This window comes from Grampus griseus (genome assembly GCF_964374135.1).
Source record: "Grampus griseus genome assembly, chromosome: 12".
In the NCBI taxonomy this organism is placed as follows: domain Eukaryota; kingdom Metazoa; phylum Chordata; class Mammalia; order Artiodactyla; family Delphinidae; genus Grampus; species Grampus griseus.
The window spans coordinates 73,531,004-73,543,960 of record NC_139006.1 but is presented as its reverse complement, the minus strand read 5'-3'; the positions used below and the strand labels follow the sequence as shown (position 1 = coordinate 73,543,960).

General features: G+C 51.9%; 1 protein-coding gene across 1 annotated transcript; it reads left to right on the top strand.

Moving 5' to 3' along the window:
* Window positions 1–7,488: 7,488 nt before the first annotated feature.
* Window positions 7,489–11,616, top strand: RAX (retina and anterior neural fold homeobox; the record flags this gene model as incomplete). Its single annotated transcript, XM_082668277.1, has 3 exons — window positions 7,489–7,777; window positions 8,063–8,319; window positions 11,107–11,616. 3 exons carry the CDS (start codon window positions 7,489–7,491, stop codon window positions 11,614–11,616), a joined length of 1,056 nt encoding a protein of 351 aa, XP_082524403.1.
* Between the last annotated feature and the right edge of the window lie 1,341 nt (window positions 11,617–12,957).

The following is a 12,957-nucleotide window of genomic DNA, read 5'->3' as shown; positions in this document are numbered from 1 at the left end:
CTGGGTGGGAGATGGGTCAATGCTGCTGCAAAATGGGCATTCTCAGATTTGCCGTCTTAGCACTCTAAGAGGATTGATGGCCTTCAAGACCATCATCCCCTGCAGATAAATGTCTCTTGTACTTCCCCTAGTCACTCTGAATTCAATTAGTTTAATTAGAAAACAAGTAAAGAGGAATTATCTTAATATAGCTTTGCTTCTAACAACTCAAAAAAGGCCATTTCTTTGGCAGAAATCCAGGTTTCCCCTTATTTACATATTCTGAGATAATGATGTAAATGTCCCATTTTTTGGCAAAAGGTGGACATCTCTTGCCCATGAGATCATATTTTAGTTTTAATAGTAATGATACTTTCTGATTTCTTCACTCCTTAATGGAGTAGGAATACGCTAGTAAATATTTTGAAAACGTTAATGGGGGTTGGGGAGGGGGGAGAATGTCCTGATTTTTAGCGCTTGCTAACTTCAGTGGTAAAAATACTCCCACTGTGGCTGATTTCAAGCTACTAATGTGAACTCAGAGCTGGGAATAGATGCTAACTGTTGGCTCTCACAAGCCAGGAAGAGCTGATTCCGGCAAACCAGTGGGTAGAAATATCAGTTGTTTGCCCAAACGCCCTGCAAATCTATTGCCAAGGGAAGTTTTCTCCTCCACAGAGGCTACTTGAATCCGCATCAGCTGCAAAAGCAAGCTCAGGACCAAGGTAATTGTGTTGATAAATGACTGGGGAGTAGTGTGAGGAGTAACTTCATTGTATGTGTGCAACAAGCATATTGCTCAGGGTTCAAGCACAGGTTCAAGGTCTGCGTGCAAGCACGGGGCATCCAGTGGAGGCTCCTGAGGGCTGAGCAGCAGTGGGAAAGCCGCAGCAGCCTGGCGGAGTCTGGAGACTGGCCTCTAGCCCAAGCCCTGCTTCAGATGCCCTGTCTCATCTGGGGCAGATCGCTTAACTCTTCTGGGTCCACATTTCCACGTCAACAAAGGAAAAGTGGAGGCTAGAAGTGAAAGAGCAGACACGATCCTCACCAAGATTCCTCTTATAATTCTTAAGCCTACGGTCCTCTGAAATAACAGAAAACTAAATCAGAGGTGAATTTTCAAGATGTTGTTCCCAAAATATTGTAATTGGGCAACAAGGGGAGTGCCAGAGGAGGACAGACATCTTGCTAATTACTGGCTGGTCTGCAGAGAGCTGTGGTCCCTGTTCTTACACCAAAGGAAGCCTTGCAGACTCTAGGTCCATCCACCTCACTACAAATAACTCAATTTTGTTTCTTTTTATGGCTGAGTAATATTCCATTGTATATATGTGCCACATCTTCTTTATCCATTCCTCTGTTGATGGACACTTAGGTTGCCCTAGAGTCTGTCATACAGACTGAAGTAAGACAGAAAGAGAAAAACAAATACCGTATGCCAACACATATATATGGAATCTAAGAAAAAAAAAAGGTCATGAAGAACTTAGGGGTAAGATGGGAATAAAGACACAGACCTACTAGAGAATGGACTTGAGGATATGGGGAGGGGCAAGGGTAAGCTGTGACAAAGTGAGAGAGAGGCATGGACATATATACACTACCAAATGTAAGGTAGATAGCTAGTGGGAAGCAGCCGCGTAGCACAGGGAGATCAGCTCGGTGGTTTGTGACCGCCTAGAGGGGTGGGATAGGGAGGGTGGGAGGGAGGGAGACGCAAGAGGGAAGAGATATGGGAACATATGTATATGTATAACTGATTCACTTTGTTATAAAGCAGAAACTAACACACCATTGTAAAGCAATTATACTCCAATAAAGACGTTAAAAAAAAAAAAAGGAAGCCTTGCAAACAGGGCATTACCGCCGGAAAACACAACCACTCCCAACTACCCTACATTTCATTTTTGTTTTTAGATGAAATGTCTGTTTCCATATGCCCTTCCAATAGGGCTCTCAATTCAGCCAGAGATGCCTGTGAGGCCCATCTCTTCACTGATTTATGTATTTTAGCCACAATTATGTTATGGGATTTTTATTCACTGCAGATCAGCTTGCGTGATCTTTGTTCCCGGGTCAAACCCATGCCCCCTGCAGTGGAAGCCTGGAGTCCTAACCACTGGACTGCCAGGGAATTCCCAATACTTATTTCAATTTAGTCTGAAAATGGTAGAGAAGATTCAGGTGTTCATATTGACTAATAAACTGGTATATAGGAAGGGTGTTGATCATTTGTGCCAATTTTATGGAAGTGACAAGGGATATAAGTTGTCTACTTATAAATATGGAGTTTCTGATAAGCATCTCCAAGGACATTTTCTTGATATACCTTCCGTCCTGCTTCTAGTAGGGAAATGTTTCATCAATTGGGAAGATCTGATAGTGAGAGATGAACAAGCATAGTATATTTTATCTCTGGACTCAATATGTCAATATTAAAGAGAGTTTAGCTATTGATTTTTTTTTTTTTTTTTGCAAAGACTGTCAGCAGCTTGTATACTGTGCTCATGACATACGATAATAAACAGTAAAGGGACTTCCCTGGTGGCACAGTGGTTAAGACTCCACGCTCCCAATGCAGGTGGCCCGGGTTCCACCCCTGGTCAGGGAACTAGATCCCACATGTATGCCACTAAGAGTTTGCATGCCACAACTGAGGAGCCCATGTGCCACAACTAAGGAGGACTTGAGCCTCAAATAAGGAGCCCTTGAGCTGCAACTAAGGAGCCCTCGAGCCGCAACTAAGATCTGGTGCAACCAAATTAATTAATTAATTTTAAAAAATAGTAGAGTATAGAGGAGAATACATTGAATCAAAGAAGGACAAAATAAATGACACATGGTAAATGCTTAAACATATATTGTTCACAAAACCCTAAGAGTGAATTGGAACTCTGGGAACAGAGAGAGAATTCCTTAAACTTTATAAGGCAGCCTTGGGAAATTGAATGGTATACTTATTTTTTAAGCATATCTGGCATCATTATAATTGACCAAATAAATTACTGGCTGCACATCACACCTTTTTCACTCCCACCTCCCTCAAACTCTGAACCACATTATTCCTGTGCCCTTTGACTCCTAAATTTTTTTACTCTATCTGCTAGTTCTCATGTAGCCACAGGAGAATCAACTGTGAATATGTACATACACCCACCGTATTGGGAGGTGGTATAAGCAGTGATTAGATGGATATTCCTGAAAAAACACCAGGGTTCAAGTCCTGGCTCCACCTGAAACCAGCTGTACAACCTTAGGTGAGTGACTTATCCTCTCTGAGTCTCAGACTCCTTATCTGTAAAGTGGAGATAATAATCGTGTCTACCTCACAGGGTTATTGTGAGAACTAATTAGGTAATCTACATAAAGGACTTGGAAGAGTACCCACTAGCATATTGTTAGTATTCAATAAATAATAACTGTTATTATATATACATATATTTTGCTTAACTCTTGACAGCTGAATTTGTTGAACTTCAGTGTGTGTGTGTGTGTTTAATGATTGCATGAGTTGAGTTTTGCTTTGGTTACAACTAAAGTTAAGTTGCTTTGGCCAAATGAACGTGTATCAGCTTGTGGGAGGAGATGGTCCTCCAGTGTGGTATGAGACAGATGGAGTTATTCCAGGATTAAAATACATCTACTAAGAGGATAGTCTCCATGCAGACATCGAGTTGGTTTTATACACTTTATGGAGTGATAACCCATAAGTCCTCCAACAGACACTTTTCTCGCCCAAACTTAAAACATTGCTTCAAGGTGAAATTACTAGACTCAAATGCCATGAGCTCACTTGTGAGTATGCCCCCTGCCCACCCAGGGTACAGAAAATTCACTCCATATATGCCCATTTTCTCAAGAGTGCTGTGGGTGAAGCAGTCCACCTAGAATGCTTCTAGAAAAGGGACCTCCTGTATACATCCAAGATAAAAGAGCCACTTTGATGGCGGGTTATGTTTAGACTTTGTTTTCTTCGCGCTAGCCAGTCCCTAGCCCCTTTCTCCTCAAAATCTCCCCAATCCAGTTGTCATTCTAGATTGTCTACCCCACATCAACTGAGCCTCCCCTTCTTCAACATCCCTGCAAGCCTCAACCACTCTCATTTTCCTTACTTCTGGAAATGTTTCTCCAAACCATGCCAAGTTGAAAGGGGCTCTAGCTGCCTAAAGTTCAGCCCGTGTGTTGGCAGCTGTGAGGAGGGAGTTTTCTTTGATCCACCTAATGAATTAATGAATTAAACAGAGGTGGAGTTCAGAAGCCAGGCTCCTTGCTTTTGCCGAAACTGGGTTGGGTATGAGCTGGCGTAACTGCTGGAAAAATGCAGCTTTGGGCTAGAAGAATTAAGGACATGGACGAATCCATTCATCTTCCCTAATGGAGTTCTTGGGAAATACACATGTAGATTAGCCCCTAACAATGACCCCCGGCTGATTGCTTGGAGTACCCTCCACTGTGCCCACAATAGTATTGACTAGCTCTTTATGTCACGTACAAAAGAAGTCCCAACCTCCCCTTGTCCTGCTTTGCCCTGTTTCCCCCGTGGTCCCTCGCCAGTGGCTGTTGAAGTCTTTGCTGCTTTTCTCCTGAGACTCTGAAATAAACAGTAAATAAAAGCTAACCTCACCTGGACCTATTAGGGAGAGCTGGGCAGTTCCAGAGGGAATTAACTTTGGAAAACAAGGCCATAAGCCCCTTAGCGTGTGGGCAGGAGCTTTGTTTAGCAGTGATTATAGAGATCAGTTTAATATTGGGGGAGTTTACATAAAAAGCATACTCAGAGGGGAAACAGCAAATACCAATTAATTATCCCTATGGCTGCCCTCTGGTCACCAAGGCGGCAGCATCTCAACCACCTGGCCTTTGTAACTGGTTCGTGGGACCTTGTGGGGTGCCACCAGATCGTTTTGGGGGAGAGTGCCTTTGACAGCCTAGAAAATGCGAAAAGAGGCCAAGTGGCAGGCTTCCCCTGCACTGGGGCGGGAACCTCCAGAGGGTTCGTCCTGTCGTCCTGGACACCAGCGCCCAAAGGCCACTGTCTACAAGCTCTGACTGCGTTTCTTTGGGAAACTAAGCTGCCTCTTCCTCAGCCTCTTACGTGCAGGATCCAGTCTCCAGGAAGGATTAAAGACGGACTGCAGACTAAGATGTGTTTTGATTCTGTTCAAAAATATCACACTCTGCCGTAAGAATTACAAATGAGGGGCAGCCAGAGAGCACTGGACAAGGAGTTGGCCACTCTGAGTTCCAGTCCTGTCCCTTCCACTTAAGAGCTGTATCACTTTGAGCCTCAGTTTTCTCTTCTGTAAAATGGGGACAAATATATTTGTCCTGCTCACCTCACAGGGTTGTGAGGCTAGGATGGCATGAAGAATGTGCTGAATACCATAAAGTGATACACAAAAACTGTAGTGTGTATTGATTTTCATTAATTTAGCTTTTACTTGAAAAATAATTTCTCACTTGAATCAGCAGCTTAATTCTACCTACTGTAAACTCACGTTTGCTGTTTTAATACACCTTTTTACAGTTTTATTAAAAATAGAGAAATTGGTGTACTGAACCCCTCCCATGTGCCCATCACGGAGAAATAACCATTTCCATTTAAAGATCCTTAACATAGTTACATGTCCTTTTAAATGTCCTTCTAACATTCATTTAAAGGTGGAGGACCCTAAGATACAGGTTTTTCTTTGGTTTCCTTTGTCTTGTCTCTCAGGCTGGACGTTAAACTCCTTAAGGCCTGTGGCCCCAGCCTCTCTTTTCTTTTGTGATGTTGACATGGCCCACATCAGTGCCCGACCCTCAGAAGGGACCCATGAACTGCTCGTCTCAATGCAAAATGAAGTCAACCAACGTTGTAGAGGCAGGGGTGGGGGGAAGGGGAGACGCCCCTGCGTGGAGATCAGAGGGCCTCTGCAAAGGAGATTTTAAAAATCTCTGTTTTGTATCTCCATGAGATGATGGATGTTAACTAAACTTACTGTGGTCATCATTTACGTGTGTATATGTGTCAAATCATCACGTGGCACACCTTAAACTTATACAGTGCAGCATCTCAATAAAACCAGGAAACAAAAGAAAAAGAATCTCTGGGTCCTGCAGATTTTATTAGGAAAGCATTTTGGTTCACATTTCCCGCCAACATTTCAGTGAGGGCAGGGGCTGCCTCTGGCATCAGCTTTGAGAAGAGCCGGCGTTTACAGTGCTGTTCACAGCACTGGGGGGGATGTGAAGAAACAAAACAAAACCATCCGCCCGCACAAATCATCTTCCCACTTGGCCTATGAGTCACTCTGGGCCTCGGAAGCCTCGCGGGGTCCCCTTTGCCAGCGGATTGTGCCTATAGCCCCCAGAGAAGCGCGAGGCCTTGCACCCTGACGAAGGTCCTTCCCCCCTCAGCCTGAGGTTGGGTCATCTCCTTGGCCTGGAAGATGGTTTGGAGGGAGGGTTCCCTCAGGACAAATAGTCTGCGAGGGTGACAACCCCTAGCGGGTCTCCCACCGGCTTGAGCCCGGCAGCGTGTCCGATTCGGCGCCTTCCAGCCTCCTGCTGGGCCGTGGGACCCTTGAAGTCGCCAGGCTTGCGAGCACAGATGGTCCCACCGTCTCCGGGGGCGGGCGCCGGGGTCAGGGGGCCTGCGGGCGCGCAAGTCCGAGGGGGCAGGGAGGAGTAGTTAAATCAGATAAAGACAAACAAAATAAACCCGAAGTCCGAGGCTTCGGACTACGGAGCCGAAAGAGGATTGCCGGTGGGGCTAAAAAGAGGAAGAAAGAGGGGAAAATTCAAACTGGGAAGAAGCGTGGACTGACTTCCAAAGCCAGAAAGCCGGGGAGCCTGCTCTCGGTCTTTCCAAGGGTCGCCCCTGGCGCTCAGCCCGGCGCAGGAAGCGCGCCTCGGGGCAGAAGGCGAGCCTGGGCTGAGGGAGAGGAGCCGAAGAAGAGAGGCAAGCCCGAGGGGGAGGTGGGACCGAGGGCGTCGGCCCCACTGAGGCAGGACTGCGGGGAGCGGGCCCTCGGACCCGGGTCCCCGGGCCCGTCAAACATGCCCCAGCGGTCTCAGCAGTGTTCGGAGCTGGTCGAGAGGTGGGAGGTGGAAGGTTCGGAGTGCCGGCCCAGCCCGGGGTGGGTGGGCGAGGACCCTGAGACTGGGCGAGGGAAGGACCCGCCCCGCTGCGGGGGGAGGGACCAGGGAAGAGGCTGGGTACCGGGCGAGAGGGGAGGAGCCGGGGCGACCCGGCTTGGAGCCTTCAGCTCCCGGAGACCCAGCCGCAGGGAGTTGAAACTCCGACTCCCGCCGGGACCTAGGCGGCCGCGGGCCGAGCGCTCGCCCTCCTCTAGCGCGCGCGGCCGGGGCCCGCATCGCCCGCGGAGCTTGACCTTGAGTCAGGACCCCTCGGGTTGGGCGACCGCACCCGGGAGGGGCCGACTTCCAGCCTCTCGCTCTCGGTCTTCCAAGCAGGCGGCGCTGCGGAGAGCGCGGGCCGCGCCCTCCGGCGTCCCGGCGCTCCCCATGCACCTGCCCGGCTGCGCCCCAGCCATGGCCGACGGCAGCTTCTCGCTCGCCGGCCACCTGCTCCGCAGCCCGGGCGGAAGCACCTCGCGGCTGCATAGCATCGAAGCCATCCTGGGATTTACCAAGGACGACGGGATCCTCGGTTCCTTCCCGGAGGAGCGGGTCGCCCGGGGTGCGAAAGAGCGGGATAGGAGGCCGGGCGCGCGGACCTCCTGCCCCAAGGCGCCTGCAGGAGGCGCCGAGCCCTCCACGCCGCCTGCCCCGGCACCGGCTCCCGAGTACGAAGGTGAGTACGCACCCCGGCTGCTCCGAGACCCTTAGGGTTCCCAGACTTAGGAGCTCTGCAAGAGGAGAGAGCCCTGCCTTAACTTTTATTAAGGCATCTGGGCGCAGGGGTGGGGGCTATATGCGTAGCAGGAGCTTCCAACTTGCGTTCAGGGAAAGTTAAGGGGACCCTTGCAGCCCTGACCCCCGACCTCCCTGGGCCATCTCGGAGCCCGCATGGGTAGGCGGGGTGGCCTTCGGATACTCCGAGGAATGTCTCTGACCGTGCGGGGTCTCGTCGTCCCAGCCCCTCGCCCCTACTGCCCCAAGGAGACAGGGGAGACGCGGCCGAGCCCTGGGCTGCCTGTCGGACCCCCAGCCCCCAGCGACTCGAAGCTGTCAGAGGAGGAGCAGCCCAAGAAGAAGCATCGACGGAACCGCACGACCTTCACCACATACCAGCTGCACGAGCTGGAGCGCGCGTTCGAGAAGTCCCACTACCCCGACGTGTACAGTCGCGAGGAGCTGGCCGGCAAGGTCAACTTACCCGAGGTCCGGGTCCAGGTAAAGCGCCCAGATGGGCCCACGGGAGGGCCGGAAGCTCAAACTGCAGCCAAAGCTCCCTTGAATCCCCGGGCGTCCACGCATTTATTATGGCACTTTTCCCACGGGCCTTCCTGCGCTTGGTTCGCCCAGAGCCCCACAGGAGCGTCACAGATTTTCCACGCGCCCCATGCCCCGTCCCTTGGACAGTCTGTTCCAATTTGTAGTAGCATCTCCCCTTTGGGGTCTCCCTCGTTCTAAGCTAAAAGAGAGGAACTGGGAATGGCTGGCAAGCTGAAGAGGCGACAGCGTCCAGGACCGGGGCGGGGGGCGGGAAGCACTGAGTGGAGAGGGAATGTAGACAGCGGCTCGAGGGTAACCGGATTGCGGCCCCAAATGCCACCATAGTCAGTTACGGCGCTCACCTTCTTGAAAACGAAAACCCTATCTTCTTAACGAGAGCCTGGCGCCTCGCAGTTGAAACTTTCGGTGGATTTGTTTAAGAAACTGACTTTTGCTTCTCGGGTGCACATCCAGCTGCTGCAGAGGCCTTTTCTTTTTTATTTAAAGGGGTTTTCGCTTTAATTAAAGCTGAATTATCTTTAATCCCTGATCATTAAAATATTTGAAAGCCTTAAATATTTGCTAGTCATCTGTGAAAAATCCGGGAGAATTTCCAAATTGGGAGAGTTTACAGAGGCCTGAAAGGGAGACATTCGGAACAAATTTCACCACATCTGAAAGGCAGTGGAACTAAGATGGGATTTTTGTGTGTGTCTAATGAATTAGATTTCCAGGAAGTGAGGATACTCAGATGTTTGGGGCTTTTAGCCTTGTCTTAAAAGTAAAAGCGGACAGGCTCCTGCCTTTTGTCTTTTCTGTTTAGTTTAAGGGGTTAAAGTAATGAGTAAATGTCATGGTTTTAAAAAATAGTTCCCTAATGTGACTCAGGATTAACTGGCAAGGACAGTTCAATTTCTCCTAATTTGGGGCAGTAGAGCTGCAAGGATTTCATTGAAGGGGTGGACATTTTAGCACCTGCTTTTCAGGGAGGAAGGATGGGGTAGGAAGAGGGAAAGAAAACAAGTGAAAGAGGAAGAAAGAGGAAAGGGCAAAGCCCTCCAGTGCCCCTCCGGAATACAGGGCTCCCTTCATGCCTCTGTCCCACGTTCCTCCCTCTCTACTTGTTTGGGGATGTTTGCTTCTTGTTTAAGATGTGAGCTTCTTGAGAACAGTGTCTGACTTCTCTGTGATCACAGGGCCAGCACAGTGGCCCAGCATATGGTGGGTTCTTAACACATGGGTATGATGTAATCAGGTTGCGGGGGGGGGGGGGGGGTAGGCAGAGTCTCCCACTGTGTTGAGGACAGCAGTGGAGCAGAAGAGCAGACTATCCCAGGTTTTAGCCCTCTGACTCTGGATACTGGACCTGAAGCCTATAGCTGATACTTTGGGGGATGGAGTGGGATGTTGTTGGTGGGGAGGGAGAGGCAGTGGGATGGAAGCCCTCACCCGCGCCAGTGTTTCTCTATATAGCTAATGTTTCTGGGAAAATCAGGGCCTCAGATATGCTGATGAATCTTTTATTGAAAGGGACCCGGGGTACCTGCATTTTTGTTCTTTCTCTCTCCCCCCCCCCCGCCCCCCAAATCCCAGCCTTGCAGACAGTTGCCCTGCTCTGCTCAGGTGCTGGATGGCTTTTTCTCAGTTTTCCTATGAGGGCCTCTCTCCCTATAATTAACTCAGAACTGCTGTCTCCCTTCTGAGGTGGTAATTATTCCCACACTTTCCTTCATAAATTTAACACTGAAGCCCCCCCCCCCAGTTTGGCCAAAGTTCTTTCTAGATTCCCCACTAAACTAGACCAGTTCTCTCTGTTCTGTTCCTGAGGGTGGTAAGTTGGTAGTGAAACCTTAATTACACCCTTTCTTGTGCTTTTATCAAATAGTAATGGAATTTGCAGCCTTAAGAGACCAGACTTCACTCTTGGTGTGGACTTTCTCTATGTAAAGAAAAAAAGAAAAACTTGAACTCATTGAATTTATCTTAGGCTAACGTCAAAACTAACTCCACGGAGTAAAAGTAGATTATTAAACTTGAACTATTGTAATCATTGAAAGCCATTTTTAGGAAATATCAGAAATATTAGTCAGATATCGATTAAATAAAAATGAAAATCTCACGAACAGTAATATGCATATTAAATATGCCTGGAATAAAATCAACCCACTTTGTTCTATCAGTAATTTGTGGAAATAGCTCTATTTTAACAGCCAATGTTTCCAGTTACAGTACTTAGAGTATTTGTTTATACATATGTTTATAACAGGCAAAATGTGGGTAAAGCACAGAAAGTCTGCGACAAAAGCGCAGCCACTGTACCACACAGGGAGGAAGCCGGGTCTAAAGCGAAGGGTCGGGAGGGACCGTCAACCAGCAGGTCACAGAAATTTGGTGAGATCTGGTTTCCCAAGTCCCACTGTCCGATTCCAGGGTTAACTTCATTTTTTTCTGCCTGCTCGGTGCCAGGAGTTGGAAACAGATACAACCACAGCTAAGGGTGAGGTAAACAGGGACAAGGGTGGGAACACCACGGAGGACAGGGATGGGACAAAGAGACTCGGCGCGAGAGAGGAGGAGGGAGGAGACTGGAGCAAACGGGACAGACAAGAAGGATAAGGCGGGTGGGGAGCGTGGGGTGGCGGCGGGGATGAAAGGAGCAGGTGAAACTGTCGAGCCCCGGTCCTTCTCGGGGGTGGGGAGTTCTGCCCCCGCCGCAGCCCGACGGCGCTGTGCTGCCTTCCGCAGGTGTGGTTCCAGAACCGACGGGCCAAGTGGCGGCGGCAGGAGAAGCTGGAGGTGTCGTCCATGAAGCTGCAGGACTCGCCTCTGCTCTCCTTCAGCCGCTCCCCGCCCGCCGCGGCCCTGGCGCCCCTCGGGGCGGGCCCGGGCGTTGGAGGCGGCGGGCCTGCGGGGGGCGCCCTGCCGCTCGAGTCGTGGCTCGGGCCGCCGCTGCCGGGCGGGGGCGCCACGGCGCTGCAGAGCCTGCCAGGCTTCGGGCCGCCGGCGCAGAGCCTGCCCGCCAGCTACACGCCGCCGCCTCCGCCCTTCTTGAACTCCCCGCCCCTCGGGCCCGGCCTGCAGCCCCTTGGGCCGCCGCCGCCGCCGCCGCCGCCGCCCGCCTACCCGTGCGGGCCCGGCTTCGGGGACAAGTTCCCGCTGGACGAGGCGGACCCGCGCAACAGCAGCATCGCGGCGCTGCGCCTGAAGGCCAAGGAGCACATCCAGGCCATCGGGAAGCCGTGGCAGGCCCTCTAAGGGCACCGGGGACCAATTCAGGCCAGACGCCCGTCCTAGGAGCCGACCCCGAGCCGCAGGCGCTCACGCCTTCTCCCTGGGTCCCCCGGACTCGGCCATTCTTGCCCTGCGCCGCCTGAAGACCTAGGTCTAGGATGTGCATCTGCGCCCGACTCACCGCGGAGGGCTGACCCCCCAGGCCAGCCGAGACCTTCTGGCCACACCCACACTCCCACGGACCCCGGGCCTTGCTGCTGGAGGGGGACAGGCGGCCACGCTGCTGCCACCCCGGCGGGCGCCGGAGCCTCCAAGTTCAAGGTACCCAAAGCCCCTGACCTCGGCCGCTCCCGGGCGGCGTGGCAACCCCAGAAAAGGCCGACTGGGAGGAAGGGGAGGCGGAGAAAGTGTTTGAGGAACTGTCTGTAAAAGTAGTTTCGAAGAATTGAGGAGGAGAATTAAAGATTTACCTGTTTTGGTTTGACTCTGGTTAAGCGCGCTCAGGACTGCGGTGGCGGGGAGGAAGATGTGTGTATGAAGGAGGCTTCTGGAGGGGCTGCCGTGATGCATGTGGAGGGTGCGGGAAAGCAGAGGGCTGCGCAGGAGCTGGGGCTCCCTCCTGCGCATCCTCCTCGGGGAGCTGTGCTGCAGCGGAGAATCGCCAGCGTCCCAGACACAGCGACGCCCTAGACCAGAGCGCCCCTCTACCGGCACGGCGGGCGCCTGCGAGTGTGTGGGGTTCCGGGTGTCTGGAGCCTAAGGCTCAGCTGCCTGCGTGTTCCCAGCCCCTCGATACCCCAATAGCCGAGCTGCAGCTGCTACTTTGAAGGCCAGACCCTAGGAAGCTTCTACACCATCTTCCCAGGGTAAGACTTGAACTCCCCGAAGCTCCTGGCGGCCCCGCCTCCCTCTTTCCAGCCCGCCGCGGCCCCAGGCCCCTCTCAGATCATTGTCCAGGTCACCGGCTCGGGGCCCGCCCCTGCTACCCAGGGTTGATGACATTAGTGCTCCGAAGACTAGGGCAGAGCGACTTTTCCTTTTCTAAGCCCCGCGCCGCCCTCTCGCCTCCCCAGCTCGCTCCGCACCCGGCAACCCAGTGCTTCCGCTTGACGCGCGTCGGGCTAGCAGTCGCGCTCGGGGAGCGTGTCCTGGGGCGCTCTGAGCCGCGACCCGGAGGGCACATTCTCGCGGGCGCGTTGTGGACAGTATTGTGGCTCTTTGGCGCCGTCTCTGGGGGGCGGGAAAGCAATCCAGAAGTCTCCGCGGGCTTCAGAAGCTCCCGGGGTACTAGGCGGCGTCCCCGGGGCGAAGGAGAGCCCGGAACTCCCAGCCTGAGAGGCCGCGGTATGAATCGTCCGGATTCCC